Source organism: Aphis gossypii, chromosome 2 (genome assembly GCF_020184175.1).
Source record: "Aphis gossypii isolate Hap1 chromosome 2, ASM2018417v2, whole genome shotgun sequence".
In the NCBI taxonomy this organism is placed as follows: Eukaryota; Metazoa; Arthropoda; class Insecta; order Hemiptera; family Aphididae; genus Aphis; species Aphis gossypii.
The window spans coordinates 20,251,249-20,267,766 of record NC_065531.1 but is presented as its reverse complement, the minus strand read 5'-3'; the positions used below and the strand labels follow the sequence as shown (position 1 = coordinate 20,267,766).

The 16,518-nt window shown below is 26.0% G+C and overlaps 2 protein-coding genes across 3 annotated transcripts; one reads left to right on the top strand and one right to left on the bottom strand.

Annotated features, from left to right (window-relative positions):
* Window positions 1-5,495: 5,495 nt before the first annotated feature.
* On the top strand, window positions 5,496-12,197 carry LOC114125272 (obg-like ATPase 1). Its single transcript, XM_027988855.2, has 10 exons — window positions 5,496-5,661; window positions 5,840-6,033; window positions 6,940-7,000; window positions 9,510-9,637; window positions 10,600-10,775; window positions 10,837-10,914; window positions 10,976-11,214; window positions 11,657-11,753; window positions 11,836-11,958; window positions 12,033-12,197. Exons 2-10 carry the CDS (start codon window positions 5,853-5,855, stop codon window positions 12,141-12,143), a joined length of 1,194 nt encoding a protein of 397 aa, XP_027844656.2. The 5' UTR covers window positions 5,496-5,661; window positions 5,840-5,852; the 3' UTR covers window positions 12,144-12,197.
* LOC114125273 (transmembrane protein 120 homolog) lies at window positions 10,289-16,088 on the bottom strand. 2 transcript variants are annotated; one of them, XM_027988856.2, is made up of 8 exons: window positions 15,941-16,088; window positions 14,719-14,837; window positions 14,483-14,650; window positions 14,115-14,425; window positions 13,834-14,057; window positions 12,652-12,762; window positions 12,520-12,587; window positions 10,289-10,514 (listed from the first exon to the last, which is right to left on the bottom strand). In XM_027988856.2, exons 1-7 carry the CDS (start codon window positions 16,010-16,012, stop codon window positions 12,528-12,530), a joined length of 1,065 nt encoding a protein of 354 aa, XP_027844657.1. In that variant the 5' UTR covers window positions 16,013-16,088; the 3' UTR covers window positions 10,289-10,514; window positions 12,520-12,527. The 2 variants fall into 2 exon arrangements, with proteins under 2 accessions (XP_027844657.1, XP_027844658.1); XM_027988857.2 differs by lacking the exon at window positions 10,289-10,514 and adding an exon at window positions 12,292-12,422.
* Between the last annotated feature and the right edge of the window lie 430 nt (window positions 16,089-16,518).

The following is a 16,518-nucleotide window of genomic DNA, read 5'->3' as shown; positions in this document are numbered from 1 at the left end:
ATTATTTTATTATACGAGTGTGGATCGAATAAATAATAAGTTATACGAATAAAATAAAACATTGGTCGGCGGCCAATGAATATTTCGGCTGATGCATACCTATATAGACGAGTGTAGGGGAGTTGTTATTATATTACTTAGGTGTGTGACCCCATTCGACGCTTATAATAATATGTGCATCTCAATATAGTCTAATAAATAATAATAGGTAATAATAATATGTGTACGAAAAATATTTAAAGCGGAAATTGCTACGAGTTTGCAAACGCGATAATGTCAATGTATGCAGGTAGCTGACTTTGAAATTATTGCAGGCAGCACATCCGTCTCTTGTCTGTATTATCCATTCAACGATTTTCTCTACTCCTTTCTAATTATTATTATTATTATTATAATTTCATTATTTTGATTATTTATATATTTATTGATACCTCTATATCTACTATATATTTATATATAAAAACAATTTTGTTCGTATATTTAATGGTATAATAATATATCTTGTATGTTTGATACGTGATAAGGATATACCTAACTGTAGTATTTTGTTTAATTCAAATATTATATATTATATATTTTATAAGAGTAAAATTTAGATATTTAATATAATATAATCTATTGTAATTATTATAATACTTTTATTATACTTCTAAAATTGTTTTTAAATCTATATGATTTGTGATAAAATAAAATACCGCATATACATAGGTACGTATCATTGGCTATAAACTTGTAAATGTATAGTAGGTACCTATTATAATAGTACTGTGTATAATCATTTTAATCAATGACGTTAGACATATTTAGTTGAAAATAAGCATAGTAACTGAGTATACAGTATAGTTCTTACAATATTTTATACAATATTATATAATATTATACTCATTGGTATGAATGTATGATAATATATTTGCCTATATAGTCGCCGTACAAGTAAATACACTATAATATATTGAAGGCTATATTTGTGAGATATTATTATTTTACTTAATGAAAATATGAAACTATAAACTATATATTATTGGCTATGATTATTATCATTCATTTATTTATCCCACAGGGCTGTATCAAATACTAAAAAAGAGGTGGTGAATGTAGATATTCATGCAGTGGTGTAGGAAGGATTTTAGGAGATGGTGACGTAAAATCTTCTAGAACCCTTAAAATTTTTAAAATAAACAAAATATAACTCTTCGGCCTCTTCGATATTTTAAATTGAAAAATAAAATAAACTTTAAATTTTAATGTAAAGAAAATTAATTATAAAAACTATAATAGGTAATTACTATTAAGTAGGTAAGTAATTTTACAATAAACATAAAGAAGAAAATTAATAAAAAAATATACAAAAAATATTAAAAGTATTAAATGAAAAATTAATACAAAAATATAATTTTTATAAATTTATAGGTACATGTTTTTATCTCATTAATTTAAATTTTGAGCTTAGGGGCCCGAGGCTCGTGGCATTGGTCTATCTAGAACACTCTACATTAACACCAATGTCCATGATTGTCCTTATATCGTTCTATCTAAAATTAAATATGAAATATCCAGTTTAATGACTACTGATACGTAATTATTATAAAATATTTAAATTTAATTATTTTTATCTTGCTAATCATTGATTATATATTATTATACATGTGTAATATTTGGCTAATATTCGAAACATAGTAGAAATAGTTATAAGGTGTTCAGATAGTTAATATAATAGTATAATATGTAGTTCAAACATTAAATGTTATAATTACATAAATTATTTTAATTTACATATAATGTATTAGTATTTAAAACAATATTTATTCATAAGTTAGATATTAGTATTTAATACTATCATGATGATTGACGATATTATGGCGTTTAATGACTAATCAAATATAAAAATAAATTTGGAATACAACAATAATAATAATAAATAAAAAAAAAAATAATAATCTGTTACAAATTACTGTGCACAATATGTTAGAAAATTGTTTTGCACCAAATCATATTCGAATCTTAACTATTTTGAAAACATTAACCAATACTTACCATATTCAATGGCCAGTGCACACGTGCACAGTCAGTTACACAAACCGGCTCTTACGTCTAAATAAGTAACAATAACTGCGTATAAATATATTATAAATTATAATACTTGCAATATTATTTAAGCTAGTGATCCCCCTAAAGGCCAGAGCCCTGCAGAAGATTAAGTATTCCCCTCAATTTGATATACACACATTGTCCAAAAATGGTAGGTACTATTCGGAACATGTTTAAAAATGAATAAATATATAATAATGCACATATATACCTATACCTACTCACATAACAAGTACAGCCAACGTATTTGTCAGTATTATGGTGCTATATAATTTTAGTAGGAAGATACCTAATATATTAAAATAATAATCAACATTCATTATGTATCCGTTTAGGTTATCGAGTTTATGATTTATTCATATAAATTGACTGTTCATTATAAATTATAATAGGTACATACCATTGTGGTTTACATCTCAAGACCAGGAAAACCATAAGTCATCATCAACCTCAATTTCTAGATTTTGAAATTTATAATTTTACAAAATAATATTTTAATGGTTTAATGCCTATAATTAGTTATGGTATAATGAATAACTGGTAGTTGGTACCTATAGTTTGCGAAATTAATTACTAGGTTCAGTTTTATATTTTAATCTGGGACCTAGATGGCTAAATATAATATATACCTAGATACTGTATGTATATCTACCTACAGTAGCAATATTAATTCAAATATGAGAACGATAATGATGTATCTATTTAATTAATATTGCAGTACAAAATTGTAGATTTTTTGACATCAACAGATTAGTTTGGAAGATACATGTCAAGTAACTAGTAAGTGTTGTACATATACATGTGTGCAATTCTAATAACAAGTAACCTGGTAAGAAAAGGAATATTTTGTTATTATTTATTTTGATTTATGGTATCAAAAACTAGAATTCCTTACATCAAAATAGGTACTCTTAAAATAATAATAAAAGTACATTAATACCCTTTAGCAGTCAATATCTTGTCGGTATCTAAATATGATGAAATATAAAGCTGACATTTTTAAAATGATTACTTATTTATTTTTGCCTACTTATTCCAGATTTTTAAATTTTCAAATCATTGAAGAAAATTATAAAGCAATTATTTTCTCCTAATAAATTAATTAAGAAATTGATCCCTAAATGAGATTGGAAATTAATGGCTTGATAGGCTAGGCGAGTATATTTGTAAAACAAAACTAAAGTTGTAGTTAAACATGCAGTTGACTCCACATGTGGCTAATACAAACATAACAATATCTTACTAATTTATAAACGCGAATAGCGTGAAACTTTTTGCTTTAATTTTATCATTAAATTAATAAAAATGAAAAGTATTTTAATAATAAAAAGTCTTATGTTAAGTAAAATTACCTAACCCTATAAATGCATATATTGCAATAATATTAGTATTTTAAATATATAATAATTATGTATGTGAATTATTCACATACTTATTAAAAAAAAAAATTAAAACGATATGTGACAGAGAATAATATTTTATACTTACTATACAATAGCTAATATGATTTTTCTAGACATTGGGAAAAAATAGATTAAAATGATTAAAAATAAGTTATTAAATAATCTATCTACCGTGTTTTTCCGATTATTTGTGTGTTGTGAAAAACATAAAATTGGTCGATAAGGAATACACCGAACAACGATCAGTAAGTTGATGTCAATCCGTCTGATCGTGTCGTATGCGTCAAAATAGTTAGTATAATATTCTAGACTAGGTTAATTTAATTTTTGTGAAAATACAATTATTAATAAATGACTAAAGAAAAATGCCTTATTTAATAATAAAGTAATTTTTAATTTTTGTTTTTTTTTTTTTTTATAGAAAAATAAAATATATTTTATCATTTTTGCATATTTTAAGGTTTTTTTAGAACCCAGGGCTAGGGAAGTCCTAATAATTTATTATATGATCCTATAGCAGATAAATATTTTAATAACATAATTATTGTTCTACTTTACCTATTCTGTTACAAGAAAAAACGATTTTATAATAGAATTCTCGATGTATGAGTATAACTACCTCTACAGCCTACAATGAACAGTAGGCTTAGTATAATACAAAGTTCAATAATATGATTGGAAATTGTAAAAATATGTAGTGCTGATAAAGGATTTTGAAGCTGTATAATAAAATCTTAACACCCTAGTAAATGTATTTTTGGGTGTGATAGGAACATGAAGAGGATGTTATATTGACTGTAGACTGTAGTCTGTAGTGATTGTGGGAGCTGTATTTTTCAATCCTAAAATCTAAAAAGTACTTAATTAAATGGAAAAATGTTTATTTACTTAATATAATTAGTTTTTTTGGTCTAATGTAGACATTATAGTCGAATATTTTACCCATTCTGTATGTCGAGAACAATAAAAATCGTATAAATACAATAATCCAATTACTTTAAAAAAGTATTTATAAATAGGTATTCTAAAATTGATTACATAACATTTTATTTTACCTACCTTAAAAATCAATTGAATTGAATTTTTTAAGAATTTTCATGTTTTATATTGCCTAGTTGTAATAAGAATTTTACACCATATCACCATATCATTTGGTAGAGAATAGTACTCAACTATTTTCTTTGTCAAATCATTTGAATTTTTGGCTGGGTATGATAATTTATTATCGTAAATATGTACATATTTAGGTTTTACGTGGTACGGTGGTCCAGATATTCACAAATAATTGTTTTAAAAAGTATAATATTTCGTACCATAATACGTATACAATATTATATTTTTTGCAAATTTATATTTTATATTTTATGCTTTGTATAGTATAGATTATATTTTCTGATTTAAATGCACAGATCCATTTGTGATTTTTTTTTCATTATTATATAACGTGGTTGAATTTAAAATAGAAAATTTAATATTAAATAAATAAATATTTTGAGAAATAATTTAGTATACAATTCTTTGTTCAGTGCATCATAATAAAGTAATAAAAATTATATTATAGCATATTATAATACCTATGAAAATAGAGTATAATTTATTTACATATTTCATAGTCTTAACTCTAAAATATGAAATGATTGTACTTGAATCTCGATAAATTATTCGGAATTAGTACCATATTCAAATAAAGCATAATATTATCGTTATCATTGAACAGTGACAAAATGTCGATTATGTACATTTAGTTGCCTATACATAACGGCTGTGTAATTGCAATTTTACGATTAAAATGCGTTAACCAAGTTATGATGTACTGACAAATTTTACAAAATATAAAATGTTTAAATATATTATATGCACAAAGAGTTACTTTATCGTGTTAATATTCAATTATGCCAGAATAAAAGTTACAAAACAGTCTTTAAAACAGTTTATTTTCCATAATTTTTCAAAATTAACCTCAAATTCGGCGTGGATATAAACATGGCATATCAGTTGTGAATTGTGATAATAATTGATAACTGATAAACCAACTAGAAAGGCCGAAGCACATTTTGAAGTTTAATATTCTTCAAATTCTTCTGTAGATTTAGATTTAAGTCCTAAACTTCTAATATTAAATATAACTTTGGTAGTTAAGTTTTAATAACAATCCCTATATCAATTTTGTGTAAGTATTGAAAATTCTGATGTGTTTATCGCATATACTTTAAAATATTTGTAATAAGAAATAAGAATAACTATTCAGTTTTTATTGTAGACTAATCATTTTATGTCATAATTATTACATAGACGATAAGTTATATACATAATTAGTTTATGATTGATATTTGATATTGATTAATTAGAACTGTGGTCATCATGCCACCCAAAAAAGTTGAAGAACCGGAGAAGAAGCCACTTATTGGACGTGTGGGGACAAATCTGAAGGTTGGAATTGTTGGTATACCAAATGTTGGTAAATCAACGTTCTTCAATGTCCTCACCAAGAGTGAAGCTGCAGCTGAAAATTTTCCATTTTGTACCATCGATCCAAATGAAAATAAGTATTTTTTATAATTTATTATGATAATCGTATAATTCTTTACTACTTAAGTAGTATCTACTATCCATTCATATGTTTTACAAGTGGTGTTGAGTTAATTTTGAAAGTGGTTTAGTTCCTAACTTAAACTTATATACTTATCTTATCATTCAAGATCCACAAAATTAGTTTAAATATTAATATTATTCCATTTTTCACTAAAAAATATCTAAAATACTATACTACCTATTAATATTTTTAGAAAGGGGAGCTATTGAAACCAAAGCATTACTCTTTAATATTTTTTCAACATTTTTATCTTTTATAAGTATATAAGCTAATTTAAAAAAATGTGAAATTCCTTATAATATGTACCTACTGATTTTTTTTTTTTATAGTATTTTAATCACTTTTTTAAGCTAAGAATAATTGTTTTTTGTATACATGACTCAATTTCACTGTATAGGTATAATATACACAAAATAAATAAATTATAGTATATATTATATTTAATATCTTTTTTTCAAGAGTAAGCTACCTATTTTATGGTGTGTTTTTTTTTTTAGATTATTATGTATTAAAAAACACTCCATATAAAAAGTATTATTTATAGAAGCCACATTAAAAATATATACTTAATTTGTAGTATTTGTGCTATTTTAAATAGTGGAATAATTATATAATAGTATAGTTTATTTTTATATGTTTTTTTATATATTATGTATAGTGATGGCAATTGCTATATATTAATTCAATTAATTTTTTTATCACAACCATCACATATGATATAATGTAAGTGGTTCAAAATTCAACTACTTGCTATGTATGAGGGACCATTGTGTTAAATTGTTGTAAATTTAATTTGAAATTTAATTATTATAAATATAAATTAATGATAGGATTTTTTTTATTTCCTTTCAGCAAGTCGTGTACCAGTGCCGGATAAACGATTTGATTATTTAGTTGAATACTTCAAACCACCTAGGTAAGTGCCTACTATAATTATTCAAAATCATATGTAGAATTACACAGTTAGAGAATGTGCTGTTTTGTTCTACGAGAAAAAATTCCATGATATAATATATTAATAATTTTACATTTATTAAAAACTCTATAATTTTTAAAAATTAATAAAATAGTCTATAAATAAATATTTATACATTTATTGTTAATTATTTTAAGATTTTTTTTTTAAATTTATTGATGCATATTTTGATGTACCGCTATATTTTTAACCTAATTTATTGTTAATCTTTGCATTTTATAATTGAAAAAACAATTATTATTTATAATTTCTATTAATAGTAAATTAAGAAGTTGGTAAAATTTACAAAGTTAATAAATAATAATCTATGATATACCCATTATGTATTAAATTTGGCATAAAGTAGTTTAACTTACTGTAGGTACTACTAATAGAAAAAAAAATACTATAATAGTAATATAAATAAACAAAAGTATCTGGTATAAGAATTGGCTACCTTTATATTCTGGAATTGTTCAGCGTGTATAAAATAATACCTAGTTATTGAAAGAAAATTATACTTCCATATCTATTATATAATAGATCATTTAACAAGTAGAAATGCCCGGTTTTTGCAATGAAATAATGAAATATAGACAATATTATAATTTATCAGTGAAACATACTTTTGAAAGAATAAAAGTGAGTAGTCTTCACTTGTAAGAACTTTTCAATTATAAAATATCCTTTAAAATCTAGAAAGTAGAAACTCAACAACTTATTTTGGATGCCTTTAATGATGACTTATTAAATTTTTTAATTTATAGATGACTTACATTTTTAGTTTTCAAATAAATGTTTAGGTATTAAATTATTCAAATCTTATTTGGAATTGTCATATAAAATTCATAATGAGATACTTTAATTTTAAGTTGAAATTGTAACTCTTAATTTCTTTTAATGTCCAGGGACATATCAATAATCTTTTATAAATATATCAAAGTACCTATTGTATAAAATTGTATCAAATATTGTAATTTGTAGATGTTTAAAATGTATTGTCTGGAGTATGTAAATCGTGTTTAAAATGTAATCGAAAAAACAAAAAAGCTAGGTATTTAATTCAAATAAAGTTGTTTATGCGTTTTTTAATGATCTGTGGGTTATTGGAGATATTGTTTTTAAACAATGTTCACGTGAATTTTGTACTCGGAAAATGTAAGTAAAACGCATACGATTGTTCGTTAGTTTTGTTATATAAAAAATAATGACGATTTTTACAATCTATAACAGAAGCCGGCAGATCGCTCTCAATTAACTTTAATGGCCCATTAAATCATGTTTACAAATTATTGTACGTATAGGTTTATAGGTACGGCGGTGCCAAAAATATTGTCGGCGCTATAATAAAGCATTCTACAATATTATTATACGAGACTTGCAGTCGGGTTATATTATAGGTACCTATACCTCCTCCTATGTGTAGGTCGTAGATACCCTTCAGTCCGGCTGAATGCCCGCGGGGGCGGCGGTTCGGGTAAAAATCTAAAAAACCGACTGCAGAGTCGCCGTAATGTGACCTAGCTATTAATAAGGTCAGCGAGGATATATTATACTAATACGATATGAGATCGAAAAATCTTCGTTTTCATTCACATCGCGTAATAAGAGTGTAGATTGGTACCTGTGTACCTTCGGAATAGCTTCCCAGTTCCCACAAGCACCGCGGCGCCGCCGTCGGGTATACTGATTTATTAGGAGGAAATCTCGGTCGGTAGCTGTGGTCGTACCCACCCATCCGTGTTACGTTGACGTGTAATTCCAGAGGACGAAAAAAAAAATCCAATCAACGGTCGTTCCCGGTGGGCTTTGTAATTTAAAATTTTTTCCCTAGTAATTCACCCTTTGGTTTAACGGGATTTTAATTCAGGGCTCGGTAGGTCGTAGGTGTACCACTACACGTTTTAATTTAGTTTTATACTTTTAGATACAATTCTCCATCGTTATTTATGACCAGAGACATTATCCATGTAACAATATATTATATACCTTCTTACTTGATAATATACGTATAAGTTTACATAGTATTTAATATATTATAATAGTTTGCGTTAGTATTTTATTATTTTTTTTTTTTTATTGCTAGGACAGTATTCTTAGTACAAAACCTGATTCAGAATTTTAAAAATGTATTTTAACTTTCTTTATTTTACTTAATTTCAAGTGCATTTTTTAAATATTTTTAAGAAATTATTTTTTTGTTGTTTTATCATAAAATATATCTGTTGGTTAATTATTGATAAGTAAACTAAAAACAATGTTCGACAACAACCTAAGTACATGTTTATTTTACCTATATATTTAATAGAAAAAATTTTATATTTATTATGGAACAAAAAATTATAAACTATAAATTATTTTAGATTTTTTCCTAAATCATTTTTTATAAGTTTATTTTTAGTTATTTACATCATTAAAATCCTAGCCTCGACTGTAATGTTTTTATTTATTTGGTTATATTTTTTTTCAGCAAAGTCCCGGCATTTTTGAACATTGTAGACATAGCCGGGCTAGTAAAAGGAGCCGCGGAAGGTCAAGGTCTTGGGAATGCCTTTTTGTCCCACATAAAAGCGTGCGATGCATTGTTCCATTTGTGCCGTAAGTTAAATTTGATTCAAAATAGGGTTAAATTAGCTCTAAACTTAGTTTATAATGAAAAATTTTGTTGGCCATTTATGTAATTATGTTAAAAAAATCTATGTAAAGATAGGAAGTTATATTATGAAGTATTTAAGGTAAAAGAGTATTGGCATTTTGATATTTTAATCTTAAATCAGCAAGAATCATTTTTTTATTTTAAATCAAAAATTTTAAATTTGTGTTCTGATTGGATAGTAGTTATAAGTTATTATAAATAATATTTTTTTAAAACACATTTTTGTTTTTGATAGATATTTTTTGTTAATCGGTTATTCATTTTTAAATAATTAAATCTTAAACCTGTATTTTATGTATAGTATAATATGGAAAGCAACCATTTAAGATAATTTATTGGTTAAATTTCCTACTTGTACTAAACTATATATAGAAATTAGAAATGTATAGCTTGCAATGTATATACTTCCTTGTTTCTATTTTATGATATAAAGAATTGAAATAAAACAAAACAAAATGTGATGTTCATTTCAATGTTTAATAGCTTAGAGTGAGAATATATTTGTTTTAAAAACCGTATACTATGTTAGAATTATGTTGATATTAACTTTCATTATAATGATTTGCATGAGTTTTAAATAATTTACAAGTACAAAATATGAAATAGTTATATTTTACGTTTTTTTATTTGTTATTGTTACACAATACACTTACAATAATTTATCCAAAATTAATAAAAAAAAAAAACAACTTGTGCAATGGTTAACTATAAATTTTCTTAAATTGTATGAAAATATTTTAACAAAATGTATTTCTTCATCTATACATTTTAATTATCATAAAAGTCTTGAAGTTGCAATATTCTTTGTTATCTTTTACACTGAAAAATTGTAATAGTTATAAACATTTTTCTCATAATGTCTAATAAATAATAGTATAATATGTTATATTGTTATTATATCTAGGTGCATTTGAAGCCGAGGATGTAATCCATGTTGAAGGAGAAGTTAATCCTATTAAAGATATGGAAGTTATTAATGAGGAGTTACGTTTGAAAGACGAAGAATATTTTAATGCCAACTTGGAAAAACTTGAAAAATTAGCTATACGCGGTGGAGATAAAAAACTCAAGCCAGAATATGTATGTTTTTTGCCACTAGTCACAGTTTTAAATAATTTTAACACTTAAACTATGTTTGCAGGACACTTTTCTAAAAATCAAAACTATTTTAGTGGATGAAAAGAAACATATCAGGTTTGGCGATTGGAGTGCTCTTGATGTAATAATCAATAAACCAGAATTTGATTACTTAAAATACTGATTAATTTTATTATTTTCAGATAGACTTTCTCAATAAGCACATGTTCATTACGACAAAACCAGTAATTTATTTGGTAAATCTGTCGGAAAAAGATTATATTCGAAAAAAAAACAAGTGGTTGATAAAAATTAAAGAATGGGTTGACAAAAATGATCCTGGTGCAATTATTATTCCATTTAGTGGAGTTTTTGAAAATAAAATTATTGAAATGGAAGAACCAGAACGCAAAAAATACATGGAAGAAGTTCAGGCTACCAGGTTAATTATTAAAAAAATCATTTAAAAAATTTAACATTTTAGCAATTTGAAACCAAACTAAAGAAATTAAGTTCAAAATGTTTGAGTATGACAGCAAATTAATTTAAATTAATTTTTGCTAAGTACACAATATACTCCATTAGTTTTTACTTCTATTATAATTTTAAATTTACTAAGATTAAATTTTGAATATTTATAAGTCAGAGTTAGAGTTCTTATCTATAGAGGACCAGATCTAGCATATTTTTTACCTAGTATAAAATTAGAACCTTCTCATAATTCAACTCCCTTTATTATGCTACTATTATTTGGTAATTTGGCACCCTCTGATCAAGATTTCCAGGGCATGTTCCCTTAGTTTGTCTCCCTTAATCTAATCTAACCTATTTTTAACATTATCATTTTTACTAATTCTTATATTATTTTTGTATATGTTTATTAGTGCTTTAGATAAAATCATTGTTCAAGGTTACAAAGCATTGCAATTACAGTACTTTTTTACTGCAGGACATGATGAAGTCAAAGCTTGGACTATTCAAGTAAACTTAAAATAGAAAATTGTTCATAGAATTTAAGTTTTATTTAATTATTTTTAATAATATATATAATTTAAAACTATAGAAAGGTTTTAAAGCACCTCAGGCAGCAGGAAGAATTCATACGGATTTTGAAAAAGGATTCATTATGGCTGAAGTAATGAAATTTGAAGATTTCAAGAATGAAGGTTCTGAAGCTGCTTGCAAAGTAATTAATAAAATATATTTATACCTAAATATAGGTTCTAACATTTAAGTACAATATTATATTAAAAATTTCAGGCTGCAGGAAAATACAGACAACAAGGTCGAAATTACGTTGTTGAAGATGGAGATATTATATTCTTCAAATTTAATGCTGGAGCCGGTTTGAAAGATGCCAAAAAGAAATAAAATGTTAAGTTTTTTCTAACATTTAAATCAATAAACAATATAATTTTCTGATAATGAGATAACTTGTTCTTGTTATTATACTTAAAACTAAATATGTTTTCGTTTGCATCAAAAAATATCTTCTATTATAATGTAATGAATAAAAATGTACTTGGTAAATAGATCTTTAATAATGCTTTAAATATAAAATTAAATTGGTATATTAAAACAAATACATAACATAATAACGTGTGATGGTGTATTAAATAAAAAAAATTCTAAATGTAACACCATGTATTCCTAAAAATAATTTATTTATTAATAATAATAATTTTAATAACATGACTATTAGAAAAAAAAGGACTAAGAAAACATTAATTTAAATTATTATTCTTACTTAATTTTTCAGTCACTTTTTTTGGGGTCAGCTCCAAGTCGATTGCCAGACATTTTTCTAGTATACGTCTATAAATAATAGTTAAATTTTATCATACATGAACTATATTAGTCTAAAATAATATAATAATACCTTAATAATTCGTCTTATTTTTACTTCTTTTAGTTTTTCTGGAATGACCATTGAAGTAGTAACCGCGTTTCCCAAGAACAATATAAAAAAACATCCTGACAAAACAGGAACCTAAAATGTAAATAACATGATTATTTATTAGGTTATGTTTGATATTTTAGTAAGTAGACAATAAATTGTCTTTATCATAAAACATTAATAGGATTAAAACAATATGTAAATCAAAAGCTGAACTTATTGTTCTAACTACTAGGTATCTTTATTTTATATTTTAAACAAATAAAAGTCATAATGTTGACTCTGAAGTTATATCACTAAAACGCTACATGTAAAACTGATATACATTATCAAGATATGCAATTTAGCACCAACTATTAAGAAGAATGCAAAACAAAATATTTTTTATGAATATCTATAACTTTTATGTCCATATTTTATTTTAAAATTCATATAATATATATATATATATAATATATATACACATATTTTTAGAATTAAAAAGTAGATGCTCACTGGACTAGATATTTAATAAGTTTTCAATAATTACAATTCTATTTTAGACATAATTGGTAAGCAAGAGTGCAAGTTTATATAAAAGAATCAACAGAATGTGATTTATTCTAATTTTTAAACAAAAAATACAAGGAGTTAAAATTTTAAAATTGTACTTAAAACAGTAAATATGCTAGGTTACATATTATATACTACAAAAGATATAAAAAACAAAAATTGTTTGTTTGTTTGTTTTTTTTTTTTTTTGATCTAAGACAAACAAATAATTAACTTTAAACAATGATCATAACTGATAATTAAAAAGCGCAATAAATGTAAAATTTGTTAATATAATAATACTAAAGTAAAAACAGTAAATAACTAATATAACCTATACTTGTATTAACATCTAAACAAATATTTAAAGAAAAATTAATCTTATGTTAACTGTTTAATTATCACTATTATGTATGGTCAAAAAATAAATATCAATATTATGAAATACTTAGCATTTGCAGTACATAAGCTAAAATGTATTTATTTTTAATTTGGTGTTTAAAATGTATTGATTAAAGGAATAATGTTTTAGTTTTATATAATTTAGGTGGACATAATGAATAAATTAACATTAAGAATTTAACGAGACATTATAAGATGAATATAAAATGTTATTTAGTTATATTTACTGACCTGCCAAGTGGCATCTGGATGATAACACAACTTATATAATGTATATGCGTTGTACAGTTGAAAAATGTATCCTAAATATAGGAATGGTAGTAGAAAGCTAAGACCACGCCACATCCAAGAATGGAAACCTTCAATGGTAATATCCATATTGTGACGTTCACCTAATGCTTTTAGTCTATATAGAACCCCTTGTTGGTATATAAATTGGAATGATTGAACTACACCTGGAAATACATTAAAATTAGAAATTATTAAAAATTAAATTAAAATATATAACTTACTAATAAGTACATTAAAAAGCATGAATTGTGGCCTAAATATGTACCACGTTTCGGAATTTGGCCAAACAAGTAGTACGGCTGAAGCCACAGTAGATATAAAATGATGAAGTCGCCACCATCCTTTGATTTTTGACCCATTTACTTTCAATATGCTTTCGCGTATTGTCAGTGTACAATAATACCAAACCAAAAGAAACAAAAAAGTTAGTTCGAGTGCACGTCTTTTGGTCACCAAATTCAATAAAGATAAAAAGAAACCAATAATGCTAAGAACCAGTTTGAATTTTTCATATTCATCTTTATAACGAAACCTGTAATAAATTTTATTATCAAATTATGATTGATATTTTCTAATGAATTATTCGCACTTGTCTTCTTTATTCAAAATTGATACATTTACATTGCCCAAAATAATTTTCAAGTATGATCCATTGGGCTTTGGGAGTGATTGTTCAATATCTGACAGTTGTTGGCGGCGGTGGTTAATATCTTTCCAAAGTCGTTGTACAATGTCTTGACGTTCATCTTTTTCAAAACTAAACAAAGATAACCCTGAATAAATTAGACTAAAATTTTCAAAATGGCAAGATTTAATTACAATTACTTTTTAAGAGATTTGGCAATAAAATTTAATCGATATTTTTGGTGACTGACTTGTTTCATACACTGACCTTGAAGATCACTAACCTCCTCTACCTTGGCTAAATATTCTTTATTGGCATTCTAAAAATAAAAATATATAATTATTATATAATATTTTACAGTATTAATAGGTACACAGGTTTTTATTTACTAATTAATATTCATAACAAGCAACCTATACTAAAATCATTATTTTTTTATAAATAATGATGATCAAATACATTATAATACATTACAATTTAGAAGGATCTAAAGTTTTAAAATCATATATCATTGTAAAATTGACAATTGATGGTTATACATTAAGGCTAGGATCACACAATGCGTTTTGTCGGTGCGACCACAACATGTTATGGTTGTGTACCGACAGTTTTATACAATTCCGCAATTCAGTCAAGTCTGGCCCTGATAATGTGTTTTATATTTAAACCTATTTTATTTTAATGTGTTGCGGTTCGGCTCCGGTTGGTCGGCAACCGACAAAATGCATAGTGTAATCCTAGCCTAAAACTAATAAAATGAAATTAAACAAAATGTACTTAAAAAAATAAAAAAAAATTGATTAAATAGAAATTATTATGAAATGATATGATTAATCTAAAGGTCGTGAATATATATAATAAATAATAATAAAAGCAATATAGTTTTCAACATTATTTTTGATACATTATCGGATTTAATCACTTGATCTAGAATATATAAGTGTATTTAGTTAAATTAGGAATCATCTATAAATATTTAACAGTTCCAAAAAACATCAAAGTATGACTCATAGTCAGTTTATTTAATTTCAATAGGTCATTAAATCATAAATCTTATTTTCATGCAATTCAGCTATAATATAATATCGAGTATAATATATACCTATTAATTACAATAACAATTGAGTCAACAATTTAAATATGATTTAATCTGGAAAATTTTTATTTAAACCTATCCATAATAGGTACATTATAGGAAAAGGTATTAAAAAGTCTAGGAGACTGTTGATTAACATAATTCAAAGTCAAACTACAATTTTAATGTTTGAGCTTGGGGGTGAAATAAAAACCTGGCAACTATGGAAAAACGTAAAAGGATAGGTAGGAATGGTAATAGTATTGTGGCACACACGATTTTAAATAGGTGATCATGATCGTCGTCAAAGTGCAAAGCGAAAACAAAAGTATAATATCACGACATACCTCGAGAGTCTTGTATTCACCAGCTATCGACTCCCAGTTTTCGACGCACTCGTCTAGGTTGGCGCACTCCATCGCAGTGCGTATTGTGGTCTAGCCGTCGTCACGTCTCGGGGCGGGTCAAAGATTACGGCGCAACAACAGTCCAAGGTTAAAATGCGTCTGTTGCTACACTCAACAGCGGCGGCGGAGTTCGCGGCCCGATTGAGGAGGACGGCGCTCGTTATTGGTGCGATCGCGCAGAGGCGGCATTTTTTCAGCAGACCGACCGCGTCATCGTTTGGTTTCGGCCGTAGGTTTATCTCGAGTAGACGGCGCACGTGCTCGACGGATGGCTGGCAACTGGACCTGTTCCGAGCTAGGTATATTGATGATGCGACGAGTTTTCGTCGGACCAAAAACGACTGACTGCCGACCTCAGGGAAAACAGCAACTCGACGATGAAAGCGGTGGAAATGTAGCGGTGGACGTGTAGTCGAGAGAGCGGAAAACTTTAAAAAGCTCGGTGCTATAATCTTGATCCGCGAAAGTCGTCGTCGGTGACTGATAACTGATAAGAGACGTAAGTTGATAACGAACGA

What these genes read in the sequence shown, in the direction of transcription:
- LOC114125273 (XM_027988856.2), bottom strand. Translation starts at nt 16,012, where the DNA reads ATGGAGTGCGCCAACCTAGACGAGTGCGTCGAAAACTGGGAGTCGATA. An exon ending in ATTTTGAATAAAGAAGACAA is followed by an intron (nt 14,426 to 14,482) that starts GTGCGAATAATT and finishes AATTTATTACAG; the next exon opens with GTTTCGTTATAAAGATGAAT. An exon ending in GCTTTTTAATGTACTTATTA is followed by an intron (nt 14,058 to 14,114) that starts GTAAGTTATATA and finishes ATGTATTTCCAG; the next exon opens with GTGTAGTTCAATCATTCCAA.
- LOC114125272 (XM_027988855.2), top strand. Translation starts at nt 5,853, where the DNA reads ATGCCACCCAAAAAAGTTGAAGAACCGGAGAAGAAGCCACTTATTGGA. An exon ending in TACCATCGATCCAAATGAAA is followed by an intron (nt 6,034 to 6,939) that starts ATAAGTATTTTT and finishes TCCTTTCAGCAA; the next exon opens with GTCGTGTACCAGTGCCGGAT. An exon ending in GTTCTGAAGCTGCTTGCAAA is followed by an intron (nt 11,959 to 12,032) that starts GTAATTAATAAA and finishes TAAAAATTTCAG; the next exon opens with GCTGCAGGAAAATACAGACA.